General features: G+C 49.6%; 1 protein-coding gene across 1 annotated transcript in view; it reads right to left on the bottom strand.

Moving 5' to 3' along the window:
- Nucleotides 1-7,181: 7,181 nt before the first annotated feature.
- IGDCC3 (immunoglobulin superfamily DCC subclass member 3) overlaps nt 7,182-27,672 on the bottom strand; it is a 180,481-nt gene continuing 159,990 nt past the window's right edge. The window contains exons 10-14 of the mRNA XM_090029075.1: nt 24,575-24,763; nt 24,183-24,287; nt 20,857-20,995; nt 18,131-18,338; nt 7,182-16,419 (exon numbers count right to left, since the gene is read on the bottom strand). Of these exons, the coding sequence (XP_089885201.1) occupies nt 16,228-16,419; nt 18,131-18,338; nt 20,857-20,995; nt 24,183-24,287; nt 24,575-24,763 (833 nt within the window). The 3' untranslated portion in view covers nt 7,182-16,227. The remainder of the gene's footprint in view (nt 16,420-18,130; nt 18,339-20,856; nt 20,996-24,182; nt 24,288-24,574; nt 24,764-27,672) is intronic.

Genomic DNA, 27,672 nt, shown 5'->3' with positions numbered 1-27,672 from the left:
GTATTGATTATCAGCTGCTTTGAAGCCATTAACAACTCGGCCCTGGATAATCGCCATAACAACCTTCCCTCGCTTTGCCTATTGTTTATGTAGCAAATGAAGCTGCGGCACGATAAAGGCACTTCATCATCCCTGGATTCATTACTTACATAAACAGTCTCGCAGGCTAACTGTTGCTTTCCATGTAAGGGGGGGTGGGGATTGGTTTTTTAGGACCTGGATGACCTATTTCTTATTTAAAATTACTCCCAGGAGGCATTTCTCACCAGGGGACTCTTCGTTAGCTCATTGCTTATTATCCCATCCCTCAGCCCAATGTAAGGGGACCTTCCGATAAGGAAAGTACCAACACTGATGGTCCCCATTGTTGACGGGAAGCTCTCTACCCGCAGACCAGAACAAAGGGGTCTCACTTTGTTGAGTTGGGGGGGGGGGGGTGTCCCAGAATAAAGACATGTAGCAGGCTTACTTTTTCGGGGCTTGGGTTGAGTCCCAGGATCGAGGGTCTGCTGTTTGATTGGAGGAACCCACCCACCAATCCAGAGGCAGCACAAGGGAAGCAGTGCCCCACCCCTTTCTGAAGGGAGGGGGCAAGGAGCAGCTGGACCTGAATGGGAACTGCACCAGCCAGGCCTGGAGCACGTCGGGGGCGGAGCCTCTGAAGAGTATAAAAGGGGACCGTGCTCGGCATGCTGGCAAGAGGCTCTCGCAGGATCGGTCTCCAAGGCACAAGCCTTGGCTGCTTCAGAGGGGAAGTGGCCCCACAGGGGAGGCGGGCACGGGGCAGGAGGGTCTGCCGCCTCCACCCTCCGTGGCGGGAGGGGCGTGGCCAGATCCCAGGGCCCTAAAGGGGAGGGGCTTCAAGGAAAGCCCTCAGGGAGGTGCTGAGTGCACTCCCTATTTTGGGTGACTGTTGTGTCAAGGTCTATATAGCTCTGGATATTCTTTTAAGACATTTTACATGGTTTCTATGGTCTTAATGTATTAATATGTAGGTCAAGAAATGCTATTAACTTATTTGGGTTATGTAAGCTGAGTCCTCATATGCGTTTATCATGTCATAACCTTAACTATCTTGTTCAATGTATTAATTATTATATATTTTGTAAGTTATATGGTTTACGTGAATTGTGGGATATTAGATGTAGTGAGATATGCCAAGCTTTATCGTAAATATTTCATGTTTTATCTTAGGTATTTATTATAGTCATAAATTGTATATAGTTAAGCACTCAGTCTCGGCCTGGGTCTGTAGAGAGGAGAGGGAACTGCTCTAGTAGCCGGCCCCTCCATCAGCACCCCGTCAGTGGAGGCCAGGGCACAACCCCTGGATGTACCTGGGCTGCAGAGAGAGCCCGCCTGTTTCTTCCCAAGAGAAGCACTGCAGTGGAAAGCCAAAGGAGCATTTCACTAGCATGCAGATCTGGCCATGGTAATGCAAAAACCCCCCCAACCCGTACTCGTACTCTGGAGAGGTGTAGGGCAGCCCCAAACTCTCCAAGCTCTTGCTGCCTGCTGGATTCCTCAATTCACCCCAGTCATTATGGGTCTCCAGCTCCCCTTTGCTTGGGTACACGTTAATGCAAGGGGTTGCTCATAAAGACCTTCAGAGCCGCGTGAAGAATTCATAGTACGGCATTTACTTAACCCGCAGGTTCCCATCAGTGGCAGTGAGGGCCATCCCTCACCGTACCTGAGCTCTGGTACCTTGTTCTCCTGGCTGCAGGCAAGTCTGTAGGCAGGCACCTTGCTCTCTGGCTCAGCACCCATGGGACCTGGCCTTGCAGCTCGGTCGTTAGGCAAGGTTGACCCAGAATATTGATGAGTTTAGGACCAGAATTAAAGCACCAGCATGCAGTTCCTTTCTTCAGACAATGCCGGCTATACACAGGCTGGACAATACTAATTTGATTGCTGACAATACTAATCCAATCGCTGCTAAACACAAGTGTTACGTAGTAAAACTGAGCACCTAGCTCCTATGAACTGAGTCGAGCAGCTTCTGCAGCCTTGCTGTTGGGACATTCGCTGCCCAACCTAGTATCTGCAGTCTACAAGTGACACTAAATCTACTACAGTAGCATCCACAGGGACCCCATCTGGGCCAGGGGCTTTACTTGTATGTCGTAAGGGTCAGACTGTGGCTTACAAGAGAGCAGGGCAGGAGGGGTGCCAGTATCAGGGGAAAGAGGGCAAGCTGGGTGCATCTATATGGAGCCTGGTAGCTCAGTTGGAAGTACATCAGGCTTTTAATCCGAGGGTTCAAGTCCCTGCTCAGGCGAGTGCTGCTTTTGGGTCGTCAGGAGGAGACTGGACAAGCACTTAGCTGGGGTCCTCTGGATCAGCGCTCTTTCCTGCCTAGGGCAGTGGGTCGGACTCAGTGACCTACTGAGGTCCCTTCCGACCCCAGTATCTATGTCTTGGGCCCCACTCTTCAAGCAGGATGTGGACAGTTTGGAAAGAGTCCAGTGCAGGGCAGCAAAATACACAGCTGTTGGGCTCCCCGTTGCTCTGGCCTGGCTGGAGCGGCCTTATCTTGCCCTGAGCATTGCCATAATGCTCCCATCCACATCCCACCCTCAGCAACACCGAATACAGACACTCCTCATGGCAGGGCACAACCTGCGACGGGCACTTCATCACCCGTCCTGCCGAGCACAGGCCCTTTGTGCCGTAGAGCAAGCAGAGGAGCTGGGTTTTGTCGCTCAGGTGTGGGGCTAAGGTCAGCACACAGGGAACAGGTGCCTGTCCGGGTAGTGCCACACTGGGGGCTGGGTTGCCCCACCTGCCCCGGGTGGCGCGGCAGCACTGCACCCTCTGCCTCGGGGAGCAGCCCTCTCCCTGGGGCTGCAGCAGCCTGCACTGCTTATAGCTAACTTACAATCCCTCGAGTGCTGTAAACCCCCATCGACACGCTCCCGGTGGCACACGCGGGGCACTCGTGGTGCCTGTTGCATTAGCAGCAGCAGGGCGGCCGGTCTAAAGCCCTGTGTGCTACGCTGGAAATTTAGCTTTGGCAATCCGATGCATTAGCAGCCTGGATTCCTGATCAATCTGGAAGCAGTAAAAAAATCTTAGAAGCGGGGAGACTTGAAGGCGCTCTGATGTGAACTCTGAACCCTCTGCAAAATCCCTTTGAACTTGTGAAGTGAGTCGAAGTCGCAGCAGTCAAAAGACAGCCGGCATTACTGCCGCAGCCTGTTCCCACACCCCCGACATGTGGCCTGGAGGGTGCTCAGAGCTGCTGGCTCAACGATGGATCTTTGCTCTGCCGTGTTACTTTGCTTCCCAAGTTTTCTCGCACTTCTGTGCACCTGGACAATGAGATCGGGGCTTCTGCGCCCGGCTTTCCAATGTGGGGCTGGGGTAGCTCTGGCATTGCAGAGGGGACCCTGCAGTGTCGGGCACTCCTGCTCTCGCCTGCACATCATTGTCTCTGCTAATAGAAAGGTGCACTGAACGGCGGGTGAAGCAGCGGAGGCGCGCCTGCATGGGACGCTAAGAGCCTGCGCCGGTCAAGCGGTCGACCTCTCCAGCACCGGGAGCCAAACGCCACGAGGCATTTCATGCTAAGCTGTTACCCCGGGTCCGCAGAATGCGGCTTGCGCGGCAGTGACAGGCGATGCTTGACCCCTGGGTCAATGGCAGGCGGATGCATCCTCCTGTTGCTGCAAAGTGACTCAACCAGGCAGTCGCCTATGAGATCTCAGCAGCAAGCTGCTAGTTTGAGAGACAGAGTGAGTGCACGTGCGTGCGTGCACATACTTGTAAAAACCTGGACCAGGAGCCCCTCCATCCTGTCTCTGAGCTCCTTTGGTGCCACGCCGCACAAGGGGAGGCTGTCCCCAGCCCCTGGACTCTAGGGCAATTTAACACAAAGCATGCAGAAGGTTTAAGGTGGGTATAGCAATGTCAGCGAGCCACGCGCGACCCCTGCGGCAGCTCCAGCTGTGTTTCGAGGCCCGTTTTGGTGGGGGTGTCGTCGGGTCCTGCTGCTCTGCAGAGTGAGCTAATGCGGCTCTGCAATTACTGGTGCAGGGGGGTGGGCCTGGTGGGGCAGAAGGGCTAAGGTATGGCTACAGGGTGAGGCCCAATCTGCAAAAGCTGCGCCCAGCGGCCGACGGACGGCTCGTCTCACAGGCAGGGAGACGGGCCACCGCCAGCCCAGGAGCGCAGGCAGTCTTCGACGTGTACCGGCCGGCTGCTGTTCCAGCACAGCTCCCATTCGCCTTCGTGCGGCTCATCCCCCTTCCCGCGCGCTCTGCCGCCCAGCTGCTGCAGAACGTCCTGCCCTGGGGACGAGGCCGGGAGACGCAGCGCGGCCTCCAGCGGGCTGGGCAGGTGCTGACCCCTCATTCCTGCGGCTGGTCCTTGACCCCAGGCCCCTTTCGCAGGCTTTCCCTTCCACCTCCTTGCTGATTCCCACCGTCACCTCCTCTTCCAAGTCTGGCTGGTAGCAGCTCGGTAATTAGAAACACTTGTGCAGAGCAGCAAGCTGTGGCCGGCCAGGCCGTCGGTTCAGCGGCTTCACTTGGTGGGGGCCTCCGCTGAACTCATGCGCTTGCTTTCAGTGGTCGCAGGGAGGCCTGGCGTGGTCCAGCGCCGGCTGAAGGGGGATGGAAGACACCACCGTACCGAGGCGCCCTGAGGTGCTGCTTTGAACACTGCTGTCCCCTGCACTTACAGCATTTTGCCCTGGTAAGGACGAAGCCCTGCGCCTTCAGGCTGTGGGTCAGGCAGCACTGCCCAAGCCAGGAGCAGCGACAACCCCAGCTGGCTTCACGCTAGCGCTGCCGGAGAGCGTGCAGAGCTGCCTTGGGAGAGCGTGCCTTTGATCGTTCTTCCGGGCCCGTGTTCAGAGCCGGCCAAGCCTTTCTCATTTCTTAGGACTCATTAAGGTCCCTGCTATAAAAACCTTTTAAAGCAATTTATAGAACTCCTCCGCCCGGCGCCGCACTGCCTTTGGGCCACTCCGTCATGTTGCTGGCTGTATTTCTGCTCACAGCCCTTTTATAAGTCTTCCTTCTTTATTATGAGCCCCCACAAGGTGCCCATAAAACGATGCACAAGAAAATTACAGCCGTTATTTTTTGACTATCAAATAAATTTCTTTTCACAAGTTTTATTTTACTAGTGGCGATTGCAATAACCTCCCAGCAACAATTCCACATTTTTTTTTTTATTTGACCCTATTTGTTTCTGGGTGTCGAAGGGCGCGGTGACATCTTGCCTCAAACACAGAGCCTGCGGGTGCCGGGCAAGGTTCGTTTGGCACCCACCGCCCAGGCAAAGGGCAAGGCTGGTACTACGCGGAGCCCTGCGGCCTGGCGAAGTCAGCGGTGCGCCACGCGCGCGCGGCTGTCTGCCAGAGCCGATGAGAGCCTGGACGCCAGAGGCACTTGCATGCCTTATTTACAGTGGATCGCTTGCTGTTTGCGGCCTTGAGTCAAGAAAGGCCTGAAGCACACTCGGGCTGGTAGCTTATAGCCCATTGATACCTGTTTGCATAAACGTTGATACAGGAGGGCCAACAAGATGTGCTAAAGGGCATGTCTGGCCCTAAACGCTGTGCCTTAATGGTGACCACGAGCCAGGGCCCTGAAGAAGGCTGTTTCAGCATGGGGGGTCTGTTGGCAGAAACCAGGATGGGACCCTCTAGAAGATCACAGCCTATTACTATGGGCTTTTGCTGCTGGCTTAACGCAGGTGCCTAGCTGGGCGCTGCCCTTAGCAGGCCCCCTTTCCCTTTCTCACCTGAGGGCAGTGATGCTTTGCTGCTGAGTGTGCTGATACGACCAGGGGCATCGATTGTACCCAATGGCACGCGGGGGCTGCCGCAGCGAGGGTGCAAGCTGTGCTGTATGCGTGCTCCGTCGCCATCCGACACCTCCCGCCAGGGGCTCGACGGGACGGGCAAGTTGTCCCACACTTTGCAGGGAACAGGCTCACTGCAGCATGAAGCAGTAGGCGCCATCCCCTTGGACAGTGATGATGCATTAGCATCGCAGAAAATGAGGGCTGGAAGGGACCCCCCCCAGGAGGTCACATCTAGTCCAACCCCCTGCGCAAAGCAGGACCAGCCCCAACTACGTCATCCCAGCCAAAGTTTTGTCTACCCAGGTTTTAAAAACCTCTGAGGATGAAGATTGCACCACCTCTCTGGGTAATCTGGTCCAGCATTTCACCACCCTCCTAGTGAGAAAATTCTTCCTAACATCCAACCTAAACCTCCCTTGCTGCCACTTGCGCCCATTGCTCCTTGTTCTGGCTGGAACAGCCAGCCCCGTGCTGAGTGAGCCCCCCGGCATGCAGCTCGGGTTTACCTTCTGGGGGCTCGCTGCTCCATCGCCTAGGCCTGGGTGATGTCCTCACCGGTCATACCCCAACATGGCCACAGACGTCCTCTCTCCCCACCCCAGGACAGGTAGCGGCGTGGCGCTCTCTGGTACCCTTGCATGCATTTATTCTGGCTCCCAGCCGGAGATTCCCCGTAGTGACATTGCGTTGTGGTGGAAAGCCGTAAATGCCACCGCACCGGTGACCTCAACGGGCTCATGATTTGTTGGGTTTAAAAAAAAAAAAAAGAAAAAAAAGCAGGTCCTTGGCTGATTGCTGGTTTAATTCCCTTGCCTGTCTCCTTCCTTAACGGCAGTGAAGCTGCCTTAGAAAATGGGAGTGAATGAGAGGAGCCTCAGCAATGCGGTTGGTTTCCCCAGAGAGAGCGTTCCTGATTGCAGTGAAGGCACCGAGCAGGCCAAGACCCTTGTTTAACCAGCCAAGGACCTGGCTTGAGGTTGATGAGAAGTGCATGAAGATAAGCAAAATGTCTCAGCATCCCCTCTACTTGGACCCATGTCTGACAATCTCCCACCGTGTTAGTCCAGATAAGGAAGCTGGACTGTTTACACACAAACCACCTTACCTTTCTGCACACCATGCCTTCATCTTCTATCCCAGCAGCTCCCAAACTTGGACAGCGTGCACACCTCCACTTTAAAATGATCCAACCTTAAGTACCACCAGCAAATTTTTGTCATATAAAGCAATGACAATAAATCTGTTAACGCGTACCACTGACAGGTTGTCTGCGTACCACTGGTGGTGCCCGTACCGCAGATTGGGAACCAGTGCCAGGTTCGAAATAACAAAGCCACACTCAGAAAGAAACTAGAGCTAATTTATTCTAGTTTTATTTTCCTTGTACAATAGCCACAGGCTAAAAGCTAAACAGAGCAAACTACAAAAAAAAAAAGGTTTTTTTATTTTTTATTTTTTTTTATACAGAACTAACAATCATAGGATCAGTGGGATTTCAAATATCAAGATGGATCAAAGTAAGAAAGGTAGAAAATAAACAGTAGAAAAGTGCTTTGCATTTTGGGTTTATATATATATAATTCTTTAAACAGTTTATTCCTGAAGAAAATTGGAACAAAGTTCTATCATCTTTATTACAAGCTAAAGGACACCGTAAATACCGTCTAGATAGACTTCCTCTATCCTTGCTTTGTAAGAAAGAACCTGCTCCAAACCCCACTGACGTCAGCGTCTTGCATGGACGTCTCATCGGGCCCCCAAGTCCCTTCTCCTTATAAAATGCAGAGGACCGAATCCTAGTCTCAACCTTGGGTAAATCCAGCATCGTTGTGTTGATTTACACAGTTATGGCAGATTTATCCTGTTGTAAGTGAGAAGAGAATCCGGCCCTGAAACTGCTGAGCGCTCGCTTAGAGATGCTACTGTACTTCGCACATAATCATTTCCAGAGTTCAAAGGCGCCGTCTGGATTCAGCGAGTTCACAGGCCCAGCTGGCATACACCCAAGCTTCCTCTTTTTTTTTTTTTTGGTGGATTGGAGAAATAAATGAACAGGCATCAAGTTGCTCGATAGGATCTCTAGTCTGCCTTTCATGTCCCTTGACTGGGGAAGGATCTATTTCAAACACTGTTTGCACAGATGATTTCAGTAGGATCCCCCCCGCCCCACACACAACCTCCCCCAAGCCTGTGTTTGGATACAGTATTTTTACCTTTTTTTGTGGTTCTTTACAGACCCAGTGGCTTTTAATCCATTTGCGGGATGAGGGCAACTCCTCCAAACAGCAAAGACCAGGCGGGATTCTCGCCCCATGGACAGCAGTGGGGATACGCTGGATTTACCCCAAGGTGGCTATGTCTCAGGCAGCCCCATGTGAAGGAGACTATGAGGAAGCATCCCACAGCCTTGTTTCTCCAGACCCCTGCTCGTATACCAGCACCACGTTTCCTGTAAGTACCTCAAACTTTGGGTTTCTCGGCGCGTAAACACTCGCGCCTCTTAAAGAATTGGTAAATGAATAAACCAAGCACTTGTCCTAGAGCTTTCCTTTTCCCATCAAACCACGAAACGTCCCCCGCTGAAAACGCGATGGATAACCCACAGCAATGCAAGAGCAGAGCGCAGGGGAACAGGGCTGCCATGTAGCTCTGGACAAATCCAGCATCACCGCTCTAAACGCATTCACTTTATGCAATGATACCTCTTCCCCCCTCCCCCCCAGCCCTCTGGTTTTCTTTTCTACAGTATATACACAGCAAGGGCGACACTCATCATGAGCCATGTAACACAGGGTGACAGAAGACTGATGTACAGTGGACATGGCAGGAAAGCTAAAGCAAGCCAACAAAAGATGACAGCTGTTCTCAATCTGTGCAGGATTTGAAATCTTCCGACCTGTGATCGCTGCGTGACAAGGTATCCGGGGGCAGATCAGGGCAGCGCAAGTACCTGGTGCGACAGTCTTTCTTACCACCGGCTTGTATTTGCTTTGCAGATATGGGGAGAGTGGAGAGGCAGTGGGCGCTCTCGCAGAGGAAACGGGGTTATAGGCGGGGAAAAGCAGCGCTCACCGCTTTGCTCCCAGCAAATGCATGATGTAGCCACAGAGAAGGGGAAAATGGAGTGAAAACGTTACACTGAGGAGGCCTGTGTGAGCGTGGGGGCGAGGGGATGCATGTGTTGGGGCAAGACAAGGGATTTCAGTACAACACTCATAAATTGCCTTTAAACTTATCAATCCTCCGTTTGCTACTATTGTAAATAAACATGGAGAAGAGGATAAAACCCCAGACGGCATTTGGGAAAGCAGTATATCCACACTTTGTCTCTAAGAAAAAAAGCAGTCATCCACTCTCCCCATATACACTACCGCGCTGATTCAGGTACTGCACTGAACTGCTACTGTATTGATTTCCCCCTGGCAGGGGACCTGGCAGCCTATAGTGACTTTTGCCCTCAAATCGCTGCACGATACATTATCCTAGTACGGAGAAATGTGCAGACACACACAGTAATGCTGCTACAGATCAAAATGCACTGTTGTTGGGGTTTTTTAATATACCATATACCTGACCCAAGACCCACTGAAGTCAATGGAAACCTTCCTGTTGACATGAATGAGCTTTGGATTGGGTTATAAAGTAACAGCACTTCATGTGGTTTTCCTTTTTTTTTTCTTTTTTTTTTTTATTGCCAACCTTTTAATATCTACAATCCTTGGGGGGGGGGAATCGTTGTAGGTGGCAGTTTTAAAATCCCCATCTGGTCTAATACTTAAAAATTCCAGCATCTTTATGACACAAGGAAAAAGAAAGACACAGTTCACAAATAAATACCTGAATCCAACAGTATGAAAATACCCTGTCACAGTATAAAACTATTCCCTGCCCAACTAAACATAACACGGATACTATCCCTGAGGTAGCAGCCATCTCTGGTAAACTTGCAAGCAGAGCTTGGAGCATCAGTTGTGCCCACTATGGGTTACCAAAACTGGGTCTTAGACAGTTTATCTCCTACAACAGCGTCACTTTGCCCGAGTCAGGAAAACAGTAGGAATTTAGGACCCCGTCTGTTGTGCAACGAAGGCAGTTTGCTGAAGTGATGGAAGTTCCTTGGAAAAGCACAACGGGGCGAGATGCTGATGTCCGGTACACCCGTGCCTTATGCTGGCAGAAATGCAGTCAAGCTGCTTGTTACTAAAGGGCTTGTGAAGAGGAAGAAAAAGCTGTCACATTAAGGTGCCGCACACAGTTCCCTTGGATGAGCGGGGGGAAAAGGAAAGAGAAAACCAGCAGGAACGTTTGGGTAATGCTCGGCTCTGTGAGCGAGTCACCAGCATAAAGAGCTGCAGCGCCCAACGGCAGCTTTTTGATGTTAATTCTTTGCGGTCGAAACACGCCTGCCCTATTGTCATGTCCCCAAGATCAGCTACAAAGAAACATGGAAGACGTTTGACTTCCATTCATGCGTGAAGCCAGCTATCACATGCGCAACGTAATACGGGAAGATCCCAGCAGTGCCCTAAGTGCGAAGCCTGGATCGAGGATCTGGTTGGAGAGAATAACATGGGACTGTTTCAAAGCATGCTCTTATGATTGAGAGTCAGGCCACGTGAATCCCATCCAAATGCTTTCCAGGACACCAGAGCGTTGGCTTGCTTTGAAAACCGACCGTTTTCAATGTAGTTTAGTGGTTTTCAACCTTTTTTCATTAGTGGAGCCCTAAAAAGTGTTGAACGGAGGTGCAGACCCATTTGAATTGTAGGTGTGGGTATTCACCCACTTTTGATTGATCCTAGTCATCTTTTGTGGGCCCCTTAGAAATAGTGTGCAGACGCCCAGGGGTCCACCGACCATAGGCGGAAAACCACTGGTGTAGTCAACTCGGGCACTTTAAAGAGCCAGGGCCAGGTTCTCAGGCGTTATAAAACAAGCACAACTGGGTTGAAGTGAATGGCGCTCAGACAACTTCCACCTCCTCAGAGTTTGGCCTTAGATGCTTACACCCATGAACATACCTGCATGACTTTCAATGAGAAATTTTCTGCATCTCCTCCATAACATGGATTATTCCAGGATCTCACCCCATGCTCTGGAAAGACCCTTCACTTCACACGTGGCACCTACAGCTGCATACACACGTCAGCAGGATGGGACAGTTCAGTCTTCCTTACAACAACGGGTCATCAGCAGTGGAAAGAGGCGATTTGTGCTTACTTGCATTTTCTGGAATGTCATGGCGGCCACCTCACCAATACCAAGTACCTTTCCAACATGTAAATGCCACCTGTTCAATCAGCAGCCCATACCTGGAGTTTGACATGGATCCCAGCAAGTGAACACAAGACTATATGAAAATGAACAAGTAGCTGCTAAAGACCTTTGGGTCCAAAGTTGGCCTTGCGACGTTGTGAAACTCCATCTAAGTCAGAGGAGGTTGCAAAGGGCTTCATGGCTCTGCCTTCATCTGCAAGCTTCAAGCTTGCCTGCATTCTTTAGATTTCTATCCAGCAAAAACCAGTCTGGATAAATTAAGAGCTGGCTTGAATCTGTAGCTGAACGTGAACCAAAATCAACTTGGTTTAGACTCTTGAACAAGTTCAGTTAATCTGGACCAGAAACATTTCTTCCCCCCGAGTTCTGTGGTCCTCTGTTCCAGGATCAGACATGGAGGCCCCAAACCAACCAAAAGGATGGCTGTTACTTGAGTTGTTTCCCCATCCAAACAGGAGCTGGATGTACTTAAAGATGCGCAATCTCTCATTGCAAGGATTCCTATCTGATTTTGCAGACTCAAGAGCCTTGGACACGTCAGGTAGAAATACATCCTCTTGCTGTTTCCCCAGAATGGCCCTAAAACCCTTTCGAGATTTGCCCATTACAAACATCTATTTTGCAGTGGCATAGATTTACAAGAGCTTAAAAGAAACCCCAGAAAGAGGAAAATCTAAATATCTAAAAATAATCTTTAAAGGTTCACATCCATCTTTGTCTCAAACCAACACACAGTTGGTTTAAGCCATTACATTTCTGCATATTAAAACAAAAAAAATCTATTCATGACACACTACTGTGTTTTAACTAATCAAATGGCACAGCATTTCCCTTTAATAAAAGGAAGTAGTGACAAATACTTGTTACTATTACAATATCACAATAATATGATATTAAATTAATAGCAAGTTCACAGCCCCAGGTATTTGAGCTGAAAGCTAGACTAAATTATGTGTTCACTTTGGCAACAGTACTTTATTCAATCTGAACTTCATCATTACACACAGAGACAATAAAAAGAAGAGCGTGGATGGGTGGGGGGGGGATTCTCTTTGATATGAAGTCGTAACTCAATGCACAAGGAAACACATCGCAGCTTTGTTCCTTCCATGCACACTAGGCAACATGGACGCTGCACCTGCGGTGCAGGGCTCTACTTCACAACAGGTTGGGTGAATACCTCAAATATCAGACTTGGAGCCTTACCCCAAAATCCTAGCTCCGAAGACCAGGCTTTGAGAGGTTGGAAACCCAGGTCCAAGTTTCGCAGCTTGGGCTCTCGCTAACACACACTTCAAATCTTTAGACAATGGCTCTTGTTTGACTCGCATCAAAGAAAGACGTGCTTTTAACAAGCCCTTTGAATCAGTAACATTAATGCCTTTCTTGGCTTCCCCCCCCAGCTGTCCTGCATCTCCATCCCCTTTCACCTTTCCAAACAGTGGCGTACCCTGGCTCCGACAGGTTAACTCCTGTGTAACCGGACGTCCCAGCTGGCCAGTAATAGCCACCATTGAGCAAACATGGGGCCTGGCACTATAGATGCTCCAGAGCACAGCTGTTATTCTGATTTTCAGTCTGTGAGGAGAGAACAAACCAATTTATTTTACAAACTGCTGAAGGAATTCAGAGATTTGTGGGTGGGGAAGAGAGAGAGAGGGCTGAAAACATCTCCCAGCTTACGGTGAACGTGTGAGCAGATCGCTCTCTTAGGTCATATTTAGTCAGTATTTTAGTGGCGGGGTTAGATCACTTCTCGGTTTATTAACATACAGACCTGGTGCTCTCAAATTCCTCCTTTCCTGCAGAGCGAAAGAGAACATAAGAAACCTCATGAGGGGGAGAAGAACTTTTAAAAGTCTAAGAGATTTATAAACACTGACCCAAATTCACCTAAGGCACATGTGTGCTCAGTTTAATTGAGGCCAGCGCCATTGTATCTGCGTACGTCAGGCTGATCTATTTGACCCGAAGGGGAGCTGTCTCTTCAGATCCAGCCCAGGCTGATTGCTGGAAGCGTTTCAGGATGCAGGAAATGGGAGATATGCTTTTCCTTATTTCCCTGTGTATTCTTGTACAACAATTATGTAGACAATTTTAGCAATCAAGTGCCAAAGGGTGTAGGTAATGGGGCTGGAGCACATGTTTCTCATACACCATCTCTCTCCCACAACTGAAGATGGAGGACTGGTTTTCATTTTTTAAACAGCCATTGAGCTCTTTTCCTTTTTTACAACTTAAGCTTGTTTCCTCATTCCTTTCACTCTTCTTCTTTTCAGCTAAAATAATTACATTTGATTCACCACCGCATATAAAATAAAGAGTTTAACACTAAAACAGCTTAAAAGCGCGCACACACGAAACGGCTGCCCTGGCTGTGGCATCACAGATGGGATGTTCTCCAGCATCGCATTACAACTCTTTCTTGGTTTTCGTTTCATACCACCAGGCTGCTTTTCTACTGGAACTGAGGTAGGTCGCCAGCAACATGCACCTACTTAACACACCAACCTAAGGCTTTGAATGAGGTCTAGGCCTGACACTGCCACCAATAACCTAAAGAGAAGCTGCTGGGAGGATGTCTCAATGGACACGGCTGTGAACACAGCGCCAGTTAATAGCATTGTTGCTACAGCCCGGATTCCCCAAGGCATTTACCTCAAGGCCCACCTAAATACCTTGGAGAACCAAGGCCTAGGTCAGCACACAAGACAGTGCCATATAAATCAGCATGGCAAATTTTTGGAAGCGGTGGCAGACAGCTCTGGGCAGACTATGGACACTTTGAACTCTCTTCTTCCCACGCTTCTGAATTAATGAGATCTTTGCCATTTCCAACACGTGGCTAGGCAGATGAAGACCCTTTAATGGCCCAAGATGCAAGTACCATACTCTTAATATTAAAGGATACTTAAAGAGTTTGGAATATTTTTTTCACATGGAAAAAGCAATGTAAAGAACCGTTTCTTCCAGTTCCTTCAGGATTGCTGACTTTGGACTCATTTCCATTCTGTGAAATGCCAGTAAAGCTACCCAAAAGGTAGGGAGGGGCCAGTGTTTTCTTTGTGGTGGGAGAGCGACAGTTATAGCTGCCTCTAGCAGACTCTTTAATGGCTTTACTAAATAGCATAAATTTCATAATTAACAAACCCTGACACCCCCTCTCCCCACCCCCAGGTCCCTAGAGATGATAATGGGAAGCAACCTAGCAGTAACTCTCAAACTGGCCACTGGGAATTATGTCCTTTCTGAATGGGGGCACATCAGTCAGCCAGTCAAGCCAGATCAATCTTTGAATGCTGTCATGTGCTGGCTAATGCCTTGTATTCAAAAGCCTCAAACTTAGGCTGTTTTCCTCTTACAAATATGGGTCCAAAGATGTCAAATGAATAAAGAAACCATGCTTGTTAGCTGCAAGGATGGGGGGACAATAGGTCAAAATATGCTTTTCCTTTGATACAGCCTTTCCTCAAGGTGCCACCACACATGGGGGTACGTATTAGTCACTGTGGCACAAGAAGACACCTCCATGGGTGCGTAAGGATGAGGCTAAAGGCCATGGGTCTCCTGCACCTCAGGGATGTCATTATCTCAGTTTGGGGTGTGTTATACTGCTGGGCCAGTGGTAGAAGGTGGGTGCTCTGAGTAGCAGTGGATAAGGGTAAGTGCTGTAGTCCTAATCTCTCCAACTGCTGTCCTGTGATCAATTAAGTGGGAATTTTAGCCACATAAATTGGTTGTATCCTGCAAGGCACTGAGTACTCTAGCCCTGGTTCAGGAAAGGACTGAAAATGTGCTTCCTTCTAGACCTGCGAGTCATCCCATTGACTTCCAAGTGCTCTCCTGAATTGAGTCAGAGTGCTCAGCTGCCTCGGAGGATGGGTGGGACAGAAGGAGCTTTTGGAAACATCGCGCCAGTTTGAAGAAGCTAAGCTTGGATCTCCGGCTGCAACTCCGTGGTGAGCACCATCCTTAGGTTATTCGTGGCAGCTTGCAGGCTACAACGCTAACAGTCCTTAAAGTATAACCATGATCTAAAATGCAGACGCACAAAACCATACACAAACATTACGCTTCAACTAAAAGTAAAGCTTATAACACTAGTGAAATGTCATCACAATTTGTTACACAATGCCACCACGCTGCCCTTTCGTGTTTCTTTGAACAGATTTCATTGGAACAAAGCACAAGAGTCAGATGAAGGGAGAGAAGGTCTGATGACGCACACGAACAGACTTCTATAAAAAACTTGAGGTAGAACATTGCTTTCAAGGTTTGGAAGTGCTTTACATTGGGGGGACGACGACAAAACGACAACGACAACAATGGCAGATACGGAGCATGACTTCTGAGGTAGTACCGAGCTTGTACTGACCAAGTGCTACGCTACTTGTTCTGAAAACAAAGGAAGACACAGATATTTGCTGCTTCCCAGAAGACATTCATTCCGGTTGAGGTAGGTTCTGATTTAACTCGGGTGGTCTGTCCAAGTCTTTCAACAGCCCTCATGCAGGCCTCCTTTGACACACTTCTTTTTTTTTTTTTCCTTATTTATAGTCAATAAGCAAAAAAGTATCCTGAGAAATAGAGAAAGTGTACAAAATCATCAAATCCATGGAGAGACAGCCCTTTTTGGCCCAAATTTTTGGAGTCACATTAGAAGGATTCCTCTAGATCCAGTCATCTTGAAATAAAAAATAGATCCACAGAATAGTTCTAAAGCTGCTAAAGAAGAAACAAGTTTGTGAAGCCACGGGAACATGCGTCCACCATATTCCAGCGCTGACGGAGAGTTTGCCCACTCAGGCAGTTCAGTCTGCTGTCTAGCAGCCACTGGGAAAAAACAATCATGACCAGTCTCGATAATGCAGTCATAGGAAAAAATGCACAGAGAGGCCTGAGACAGGTCAGAAAGATAAACTTCATAGAGTTTCCAAAAGGGTGTGTGTGTGTGTGTGTGTGTGTGTGTGTGTGTGTGTGTGTGTGTGTAAAAATAAAACAAAACAAAACAATAAAAAAATCAGACCATAGAAATCTTAAATTTGACCTGAGATTGACGAATCATTGTAAAGACATCACCAGACATGGAAATGGTTCCTGGTGATTCCTACAAGAAGCTGAAAGACTTGGCAATTATCCTTCATTGCTGGGACTGTGGTTCGAAGCTGGGGCTTCTTGGCTGAAGTGGGGTGGTGGTCCACCATGGTCATCAGGAGCCCAGCTTTTGGATGGGGGGTCCAGCTGCTCTTCTATGATGCTGAACTCATCCAGTGGAAGTGTCGATATCTGGGTCTCATCATGTGAGGTAGGTGGGACGTGATCCGGCTGAGAGGAGGTAAAAGACAAGCCGTTACAAATCCAAGAACTTTTCATGGTGCTATCTGAACTGAGCTGTGGGGCTGCTTGGAAATGGTGCAGCTCACAGGGAGTCTGTAAGCATCTTTTACAGAGGTGTCCATATCTGCAGACTAAATTCTGCCTTCAGGTACCAGGCATAAGGATTTCTTCATGGCACAAGCCTCTACCACCACAGCTAAAGGAGGAGCTCTTTTAGCTGCAGCCACTGATCATTTTGTCTCTTGGGCAACGCATTCAGGGAGTGATTTTATTCCCCTTTGTGGCCTAGCTCTGCACCTGGGGTTTTTTAGCCTTGCCTCTGCACTGGGGATGTAGAAGTGTGCACAGGCTGCATGCACACTTGGCTGTGTGCTAGTGAGTGGTCATGGCACTTGTCTAGATAACCTGGTTCTGGTTCCTCCTCACCCAGAGGAGTTCAAACTTGTGTCTCTGACTTCCTAGCAATGCGCTTAACCCCTATGCCACCGGCTGGGCATTAGCAAGGGCTGCTTCAATGTCCAATTGAAGCTGGACTACTACTGCTCCTTGCAGTGGATAAAATAGATGGAGAACAGAGCAAAGGTTTCTCCCCAGTGGGAGCAAAGGCCCACTTCCTTCCAGGCCCACAAGCCTATCATTGAGCTATAAAGCCTCTGACTTGCTCGCTTCCTTCTAGCCCCATATATCTCCCTCTCTTGGCTGGCCTAGGGGACGTCTAAGCTGTGGCATGACAGTTAGAGCACTATGTTAGCAAGTCAGAAAGACAGGCAGTCAATCCACCTTGGGAAAAGTCTAAAACCTTGGTCTCCAGCTTCCAGCCCAAATACCCTGGCCTTACAATGACATAGGAGGACTGTTTCCTTCTAGCTACTTTATTAAGACTTCGGTGCACTGATGCCTCCAGCGTAGATATGCATCCGTAGCCATGCGCCTGTCCAGCCAGTGCATAGCTGCCTGCGTGCTCAGTCTGTGGGTGCAGGCTCACACATCCACCATGCAGGGGCAACAGAATCCCAACTGCAAATCAGTGTAAAAAATGTCACTAGAGAGCTGCCATTCAGACACCTGGCAGATGATACACTACAGACATGATTAATCTGTTAATCACATCTTTAGTAACCCGGCCACACATTTGTGCCATTCATGGTGTGATAAAACAGGGAACAAGCCACAACGGTATTACATAAAACATGTAATAACTTGTGGGTTGGTTCCCATTGTGCCTTCATTTGAACGTGTGGCTAGCACCAGGAGCACAGAGAGCCCTTCAAGACCTGGTATGCTCCTGTACCTGGGAGCACACATCAGCTGACCAGTGCTCCCAGCTATGGGCACACCAGGCATCCAGTTTGCTACTTGCCAATGCAGGGGGTGCCCACTGTCATGACCCCAGGCTTCCCTTGCTCTAGCAATAGGGAGTGATTGGGAGCTAATCCCCAATTCCACTTCCAGTTGTGTTTGTGTGGCATGGTGGGAAGGGCGATTGCTGGGATCACAGACCAGATCCCATCATGCTTTTAACTGAATAGCAGCCTCAGGTAAATAAAGGGTGATAGAATAATGCCCCTCCTGTGTGTTGTTCTGTATTTTCTGGGTACTGAAGGGGGCTGAATACACACATCCAAGGAGAGAGGGGAGGGTCTCTGCATCCTTTGGCTGCTTGCTGTGGCAGGACCATTGCTCTCCTCCCCCTGCTTACCATGATTCCCTTATCCTGCTGCTCTTGCAAAGGCACCGCAGGAAACAGCCTTTCCAGTTCATTCATATCCAGCTGCTTTCTGTTCAGGTCCAGATCATCCCTGTCCCTCCGAGCCGCTCCATTCAGCACCAGACCCGTGGCATTCCTCTGGCTCCTTGGGATCTGTGGAGTCGACAGCTGCTCCTGGACATTTTTGCACATCAGCAGTCTGGAAAACAGAGGGCAGAGAAGCTCAGGTGGGGCCAAAGCTCCTGCCAAGGTGACAGGTAGCCTGCTCACATGGCTCTGGGAACACCATTGCCCTTGCATCCCCTAGCAAATGACTTGCCTATATGGAGCCAGTGAGAACAGGATTCAGGGTTGGGAAGTGCAAGAACACTGTGAGAACATGGGCTGTACTGGCCAACAGACTCTCAATGCGAGGCACCTCCTTGCCCCTCCCACTTTGTACCCAAAACTGCAGCCACTGTGTGCTGCATTTTCTCCTGCTTTAGCATACTGCCTCCCTCTCCCTTAATCAACTTCCCTTTGTTCTGTATCCCAGTGTTTGGGAGTGGGGGAGTGCCTGCCTGCCAAGATTCCCCATGGCAGGCAGGGAGCTAGTTTGCCCAGGCTACTGCCAGCATTTTCTTCCTCATTTTAAGAGGAACCCTTGGATGTCTGAGCCTGGATCTCATTGCGGGTAGAGGGCAGGCTTTGTGAATGAAGTGCTAGGCTGGGAGTTGGGGTCTAGGATCTGGGTGGGCTTTGCCACTGCCCCGCTAGGTGACAGTGGGCAGCTCCCTTCACTGCCCACGCATGGGTTAGAGCTCCTGGCAGCGACCTCCTTGGCAAACCTCTCTGGGGTTTGCTGCCCTGTTCAGGTTCTTATGAATCTGTATCTTTGGCAACGTTGTTCAGATCAGTTTCCTGCCTGATGTAGCCCCAATGTGCCACCAGGGCTGTTGCCCCAGACTGTTTTTACCCTGCCTGTGCCATGATAACCCTTAATAGGGTTTGAGAAGGCAGCAGTGTCCCACTGCCATCAGAGGGGCCCAGCGAGATATAGTCACAGTCACAGTCGTCTGTGTGCAGCACAGCGAGCCAGTGCCAACAACGCCTGGGGATCTTCCAAAGCCAGTGCACCAAGGTTCCCTCTGAGCTGCACACATGCACAGTCGTGCACAATAACAAATCCTGCCGCACAATAACTTTTAAATGCCATGCATCGCTTGGCTGCACAGGGGCCGCTCCACTCCTCACTGCGCCGGCATCCCCACAGGGAGGGAGAGCACAGCCCCGGCCAGAGCAGCCCACGAGGGGCTGGTCTGCTGATCAGTAGCCAATCATAGCTGTTACCCCTTCCTCCTCTGTGCCAATGGCGCAGGGCAGGCAGCAGCTCCCCCCTGAAGTGAGGCAGGGGCAGGGACAGGGCCTAAGGCAGACCTGGGCACCGTGTGAGCTCTGCTGGCTCCAGGGAACTACTCCACTGCCCAGCCCCTTCAGGCAAGCTTCGCCCCAGGCCCCACTGACTTCACCCTAATCCTCTATTGGTTACAACAATTAAAATACTATTAATTCATCTAGTATTTACAGCAATGCAAATTAAAAGCAGAATTAGGGCTTCAAAGAAAACACATCTAACAAGGTAATAGATAGACTGAGACTAATATTAAAGAACGCATTTGGTACACTGTGTAATATTAACTATAAAAGGGGGAGGTGGGACCAATTCAGGAACGGACTAAAGCAGCGCACCCATGGACCAAAGGGCATGCTCACAGATCACTACACTTTAGAGCAGGGGTGGGCAATTATTTTAGGCAGAGGGCTGTTTACTGAGTTTTGGCAAGCCATCAATGGCCCTATTACAGGCAGCCCAGGGCAGATCAATATTAATTTTCTGAATTTTTTAGGGCTCCCACGGGCCAGACAGAATGGCCTGGCAGGCCACATCCAGCCCCTGGGCCACATTTTGCCTGCCCCTGTCTTAGAGGGAACATTGCAGTGCACAAGTCCAGCAGAGGACAGAGAGTCCAGTATAGGGCAGTGAAAGTGGTTAAGTGGCTGGGACACATGACTTGTGAGGAGAGGCTGAGGGACCTGGGTTTTAGTTTGGAGAAGAGAAGACTGAGGGGTGATTTAATAGCAGCCTTCACCTCCCTGCAGGGGGGCTGCAACGTGGATGGAGGTGGGCTGGTCTCAGTGGGGGCAGATGACAGAACAAGGAGCAATGGGCTCAAGGTGCAGCAAGGGAAATTGAGGTTAGATATTAGTAAAAACTTTCTTACGCAGAGGTGGTGAAGCACTGGAACAGGTGACCCAGAGCAGTGGTGGAGTCTCCATCCTTGAAGGTTTTTAAGACCCGGCTGAACAAGGCCTTGGTTGGGATGATCTAGCTGGGGCTGCTCCTGCTTTGAGCCGTGGGATGGACTAGATGTGACCACCTGAGGGCCCTTCCAACCCTAGTTGTCTAAGATTCTAAGTCACAATGACCTTAGCAGGCCCCAAACAAGCGTATGCCACAGGGATGTTATAGCACAGGTGGCAGGAGGTGCTCCCTCTAACCCCCGCAGGAGAGATGCACTGTGTGATTGGCAGGGACACCATGGAAGGGTCAGAGGGTGTCACATGTCAGAGATGATCGTGAGATCCCACAGCCCCTTTGGCCCACAAAGTCGGAGAGCAGTGCGAGAACGTGGGCTGTACCGGGAAGAGAACATCCCACCTGCAAGCAGCGCACCTACCTTCCTCTGTACCCAAACATGAGGAAGAGGACGCAGAATATAATGCATGTGACGCCGATGTGGATCCCAATGATGATGCCAGTGGTGGATGTCTTATTGCTCTGCTCATCTTTCAGGCAGTCGCACGGGGGATTCAGCACTGGAAGGAAAGGGAGGGAGTTAGTTCTCTTCCTGGTGCTCCTCAGATCCAGTATCATTGCTTCTCCAACGGCCCAGGTTAGGACTGAGCCCCAGAAAACTAAACCGAGATCTGGGCTGTGGCAGGGTGGGTCCATCCAGGTGTATAGGCTCAAACCCCTGCTCGCGCGGGGTCTGCGGAGGGGCAAGACACGCAGAGCTGATAGGGAGCAACAGCAGCAGAATGAGGTTGGCAGCTGAAATAACACAGCCTGCAGCATGAGCCTGCAGTTGGGAGCTGGGAGCCCTGAACTGGACTGTGCTCTTGGCCCCCCTCCCCAATACAATCTTCCCCTACTTTCAGCAGGGGAGGCTAGCCTTCCTGGAAAGATGGTGATAAGCTTCATCACCTGGTAGGGCCTTGGCTGGCTGGAAGGAAGCCATTGAGACTCCAGCAAGGACTGGCCTGTCCTCCCCACCATCTGTCCTGGCACATCTACTTCCCCAGCAGTGAGTGCAGGGTCTGGGGGGGTGGGGCTGAGTGGTGCCTGAGGAGAGATTGGTCTCAGCCCCCTGCCCTGCTTCACCTCCACCCCACACAGACACAGAGAGGAGAGCTGAGGCAACAGGGTTGAGAACCTTGCTGGCTAAGGCCTCTTCTTCTCTCCTGAGGCCCCTCTTACGGGAATCATGACCTGGGAGCAGGGAAGGACATATAGTGCACTTATTCCCCCGGCTCATTCTCTCCTCTGGCTTGGCACCAGAAGGTACTTATCCCCTCCCCAGGTGAGGAATCTGGAGGCAGGGGGTAGCCATCCTTTGTGCCAGCTGTGGCCAGCAGCCATGCCATAATCTGAACAGGAGTCAAGTCGATGGATATCCATGGTAACGTCCTGGGTGATGGCTGACGGCAGCTTTTGACACGGTACTTTCAGGGAATAGAATGGGATCGAGCTGCCAAGTGGAGTATGTGTTTTATTGAAACCCAATGTCAATAGCTGCCACAGGCAGGGAGCAGAATAACCCTCCATATGGATGATATCCATGCTCTGTCCTCAGGGTACCAAGTGAGCTAATTTAACCATGTCCCAGACCTCACGGAGGAGAAAAACACCGCTTCCCAAACAGCAGTTTCGATGGAAATCAGGCATGTTCCCAAAAATCCCTGCTGTACCACGTGCAGCTCCTAGACAGCCAGTGCATCCTTCCCCCTTTCCTTTGTGCTGTAGGTGATGGAAGGGCCTTTCATCTGAGCTAATTCATAAGACTCTGCTGCAATCTGGCAGTTCTGGTCTATTGTAACAAAAGCTTTCAGCCTATTCTCCTGAGACAAGCAATTTGCTTTAAAGGCAGAGCCTGCCTCTCTGATCCCTAATGCTGTGTTCAGATGAAAAGTGAAAGGATAACATACAATTATTTTGCCTTTCCACCTGGGGATTTGTAAACTTTGCATTTTCTCTGTGTAAGAGGTAGGCTGTGAATTACAGAGGAGGGAAGCAGCAGTGCTTTTGTACCAGAGCAAACCAAAGCATTGTTAGAACATCTCCGAGTATCACTATATAAACCAGGGACGCAAAGTATTAGACGGAAGCTGATGAGATTAATATTTACAGGAAAGAACGATAGTGGATGAATAACATGGTACTCTGCTTGGAGGTATTCCCAGTGGGAGGCTGGTTAAAATGACTCCAGAAGTACTGGGTACTTATACGCCTACAAGAGGAACGATCAGTCAAAGCGGAGAGAAGGGAGACCTCTCACCTCCATATAACCTTACCCCAACATAATCATTTGCTTTTTTTAAATTCCTTTAAAAAGCATGTCTCCACCCCTCTCCCCCCCAAAGACACTCAGCAAAAGTTATTTCATTCCAGCTGAAATCACTGCAGCTTCCCTGAAAAAGAGGGACACAAGGGGTGGGAGACTCAGAGATCTGGACACAAACACTCCTGACCTGCCACAGTGAGAAGAGAGTCCTGGAAGCAAATGAGGTGGAAAATTTGGGTTGGATCAGGACTTTCTGTCCTTGCAAGGACTGTGGCTGATTCTGGCCATTCCTGGGCCCCATGTGTGGAAGCAAAGGCTGGGCCAAGTCTGAGCTTGGTTCTTTGGTCAGTTTAAGCTGGTTCTGCAGTCACTTTCTTTTTGTTCACTTTGGCTGCCAAGACAGCAAGGGACTGCCTGCAGGGGATAGTGCAGAACGGGGGAACAGATAATGTCTGTGACAATCAAATCCTTAGCAACAACAATGATTTATCTGCTGTTCTTACCTACACTAAAAATAAGTACTTGAATATTTAGGGGGGCAGGGCGACAAGGACCCCTTAAACTACTAGCCCACCAAACCTGACTGTGGTGTGTCCAACACACCCATTGTTCTTGTGTCTGAGGCAGGTTCTCCTCTCAGTCAGTGCAGTATAAACCTGCCTGTCTCCTTGGGGTTTGCTGAAGGTATGTCCCACGTGTATAGCTTCATACCTGAGTCTCTTTAGTAACAGTCAGCCTCCCTTACGGGACGCATATTTAAGGTTCTTGCTAAGGGCAGTGGGAGCTGCACATATGCAGAATTAACCCGGACGACCAAACATACAGAAATCTCACGCAATTTTGATGATAAAAAAAAAGTAGTTGTCTCTGCACAGCTGCAGCTTTCAAAAGAGAGATAAGTGTATTTGCTCTCTAAGCCTGTCCACAAAGCGATCAGCCTCATTCTTCATTTCTGGCTTCTGAAACTTGAATTTGGATGAGAAAGTTGTTATCGAGTTACCAGAGCACAGGAAACTATGTACGTTCGGCCTTTCTTTAGATCAGCAGACAGCAGACTGAATTGTTCTATGAGATCCTTTTTAATGACACTAGTGAAGGGTAGCTGGGAGCAGGCTGCGCACGGTTGGCGGGTCATGCTGGCGTTGCTTCCCCTTCTCCTTGCTAAACGGGGCAAATTGGCATTGGGAATAAACAAGGGGAAACACCAAATTAGCCACCGGGGGGCACTGAGCCCCTACACAATCTGTCTTTAAGTTTATTTGTTGGGCTGTAAATGAAATGTTCTTAAAGGTGAAGACGCAGAGGGAGGGGTATATAGGATTGGGTTGCGGGGGAAGCCTCTCGCTAGCTACAACTCCCATGCTCCAGAACTGACTCCAAAACTCCTATTCAAGATAAAGTTTCACTTCCAAAAGACCAGCTGATGTGGGTTTGCCTCTTACCTGTCCTCTCCACCGTTTCTCGGAGGGACACAAAGCGAACCGTGGAATTTCCATCCCCGTGCTGGTTATATGCAAGGAGTTTGACTTCGTATACCACCGATGGGTCTGTTGAAGAGAGACACAAGGAAGAGAGTTCAGGCAGAATCGCTCCTATAAACCAACCTGCCTGTTTCGGCACGTGTCTGGGAAGCAAGTGGCAACAGCCAAGCACGATGTTCCCGCTGAACTCAATAGTGAATGTGCACTGTCTGCTGTGAAGCAAGCTTGGGATCTGAAAACAAACCTGACACAGCTCTCCTACTTGCTAGAGGCCATGTATTTCACCAAGAACATGGAGGCAAATGTTCCTGTGCTAAGCAACATAACATGGACAAGGCCTTCTTGGTACTTACCTAAGTGAGTAATGTTGTAAGACGTAACGTTGCTGGGCAGTAACATTGGCCCAGTATACTGGGAGAGGTGAACTTTACGGTAGTAGAGTTTGAACCCTTCGTGTTGGCCCAGCTTGATGGAAGGCTCCCAGGTGGCTTGGACAGCGGTGCTGTTAATAACTTTAATAAAGAGGGAAGGCATCGCTGGGACTGAAAGACAGAGAGAGAGAGAGAACATTTTATCACCACCTGGGTCACACCTGTGTCCTTTTAGCCCCAATATACTCTGCAGAGTACAAGACTCATGATGCAAGATGCCCACTTTGCTGAGGTTGCTGAGTCTGAGAGCATGACAGCTAGATTAAAGCGGGAAAAGCAACTGAGAACCACCCCTGGTTTAATGGCCCTGAATTCTTCCATGAAGTTGTGAGAACTTCAAACTGTTTCCTGCTCTCAGCGTGGTGGTTGGACAAGGTAGGAGGCTACTTTGTAGATTCTGTTGCCGTTTGATTCTCAGCCCCTTAAGGTCAGGGCAGGAATGCAGCAGCCATGGAAGTGAATTTCCAGATTTCGTGATCTTCACCATGGGGCAGCGGTGGCCTTTTAGAATGATTAGTCCCTCGGGGAGGGTGAAACCAGGAGGACGGGGCAGTGCTTTGAGGCTGACGTCTCCAAGTGAAATACGTTGCAGCTGGCTGAAGATCCCAGATACCTGAGCTAGCTTAGAAGTACTTTCCTTCAGTGCTGGAAGGACCTTTCTCCACAATGTCAATGAGAAAGGGAGGAAATCAGGGATTGATAAGCAAGAAATTAAGTGTTTTCAATTAAGGCAGGACATTTCTCCACATTATATCACTGCTAAATTATAGCTATTTCCAGTATGATAATCCTGGTGGGATGCACTCACCTGGCCAGAAGGCTGCACTGAGTCTTTGCTGTGGGGAAGGCAATGCAGGCTCTTTCTCAGTTTTACCTACCTATTCATATGCTGTTCCCTGTGCTTTTGGGCTACAGCCAGAGCCCAGAGGAATCAATCAAAACCTCTCCACTGACATCCAAAGATTTGGATCAGGCTCCTTCAGACCGTGAAACAGTACTTGCCTCCCAGGAGGGGCTGGGCTGGGCTAGAAGCTACCCCAGAAGACCCAGACACATCCTGGGCACCACTGAGAGGCTGGCACTGGGGGTGCTTGTTACGTCCACACCAGAACAGCATGTTCCAGCCAGGGGCCTGGGAGGCTGGATGCATGGTCCTGCTTTGCCTAAGTCATATGTAGCTATGCACCGTGGTGGCCAAGCAATGCCCTGGACCAGTGTGCTCTTCACAGAGTGCTCATCCCTTCACCAGGTTTTAGGTGGTCATGAAACTTGAGAGCCCTTTCCTCTGAACTGGGCATCCCTGTTCAACTGCAGTGGGTTTGTCAAGGCTGCGCCAGTTTAAGGAACTGTGGTGTTAGGGATGGAAGGATCTGGCTCACTGGTGTGGGAGTATGGTGGGCAAAGCAGGGGAGGGTTGAGGCAGGATCTTGCTCAGCCTCCTCTGCCCTCCTCCTCACCCACTCACACAGGGGAGCTCTCTCAGTCAGGCTTTTCCCTGACTGACCCCAGGATGCTCCAGGCCAAACGCTCTACTCATTTTTGGGTCCCTTTGCACCCTTCAGTGTGTGCAGCGGGGCTGGGAACTTCCCCCTGCATTGGTAAGCCGAGATCCCTGCTGGTTCAGGGCTCCAGGCCTCTGGGTCCCTGATGTCCCATGTAAGGGGTTCTTGGGGGCAGGGAGTAGGTACCTCCGCTACCCGGGCAGGCCTGCTTATAGTCCTTGTTGGGCAGGAAGCTGCCTCTCAGTGGGACCAGTGTTGTTCCAATAATCCAGCAGCAGAGTTTAGCTCCTGAAGTCCCTGCCCTTGGTGCAGAACCCAGCACCATAGCTCTCTGGGAATAAATATCATCTCAGTGGCACCTCACATCAAGGAACACTGGAACCAGCAAACAGGAACAGAACAATCATCCACTTAACTCTGGCATCCAACACAGACCAACAGCAGGCGCTTCAGGAGAAGGCATTGACTTCTCATGATGTCTCTGCCTCGGGGAAGTTAGTAACTGATCCCACCTGGTTATCAGGTCATGCTCTAGGACTGGTGCTCAGGCTTTGCAGATTTGAGGAACCCCTCGTTAGAGTCCAGAGACTTATCAGACAATGCAAGCTCTTAGTTGCCACTCATTTTTTGGCTACAGAAAAATAAAAGAGCAATTCTTCTGTTGCAAAGAAATCAGCAAGCCCACGACAGGTCCGAATGGTTTGAACACTGTGGATTCCTATCTGACATCTCTAAAATCCCTGCCACACACCCTGCCTGAAAATCACTGCTTTCATGGATAGGGATGGATGGCCCTGTAATTCTGCCTTACCTTCTGAAACTATAGTTGCTCTTCTTTTGCCTATAAATGTCTATACATTTATTGACACGTATACTAAAAAGCTGCCTTGACAATTTCTGTTGACACACAGCCTGGCAGGGCAACTGATACAATACATAATAATAGTAATAATTTTACTGAATAGGTCAAAGTCAATGGAACATGATGGTGCAGGCTGAAGTTTGGCATGAGCAGAAAGGCTACTGTCCCTGTTTGAAAAGAAGGGTTAAAACAGCATAACTGAACAGTTAGGAATTTCCTGATTCACTTGAATTGCCTTTTTTCCTAATAAAAATACAGTAGGCAATTAAAGACTGCTCTGCTGTTTGATGAGCTTGCAATTGCAATCATGAATCTTCCAAAAAAAAGTTATCGCATCTCCATTGATTCACATTGGGAACACAGTGCAGGACAAGTCAATGTATTTTCCTAATGACCTGCATGTAAATCAATAGAAAGGAAGAATGAATTGGTGTTTTCCCATTGACCTACAATACAAGAGCATCCCCAGGTAAGTTCCACAGAAAGGCATAAGAAAGCAGCTTCCTTATTCATTTGTGTGAAATTGTCACTCTGGCTCAATGTCTCTGAACGGGGAAAAAACCCCCAATGAATCAGGGTTCCTTCTTACCATCATAGTATCTCGAGGCTTAAGCTGATGGAATGGTAACGTGAGTTTATCATGACTTTCAGGCCTG

This window comes from Crocodylus siamensis, chromosome 15 (genome assembly GCF_052110815.1).
Source record: "Crocodylus siamensis isolate JL-2025a chromosome 15, ASM5211081v1, whole genome shotgun sequence".
In the NCBI taxonomy this organism is placed as follows: Eukaryota; Metazoa; Chordata; order Crocodylia; family Crocodylidae; genus Crocodylus; species Crocodylus siamensis.
The sequence above is the reverse complement of the archived record's forward strand: the minus strand, read 5'-3'. Positions and strand labels throughout refer to the sequence as shown.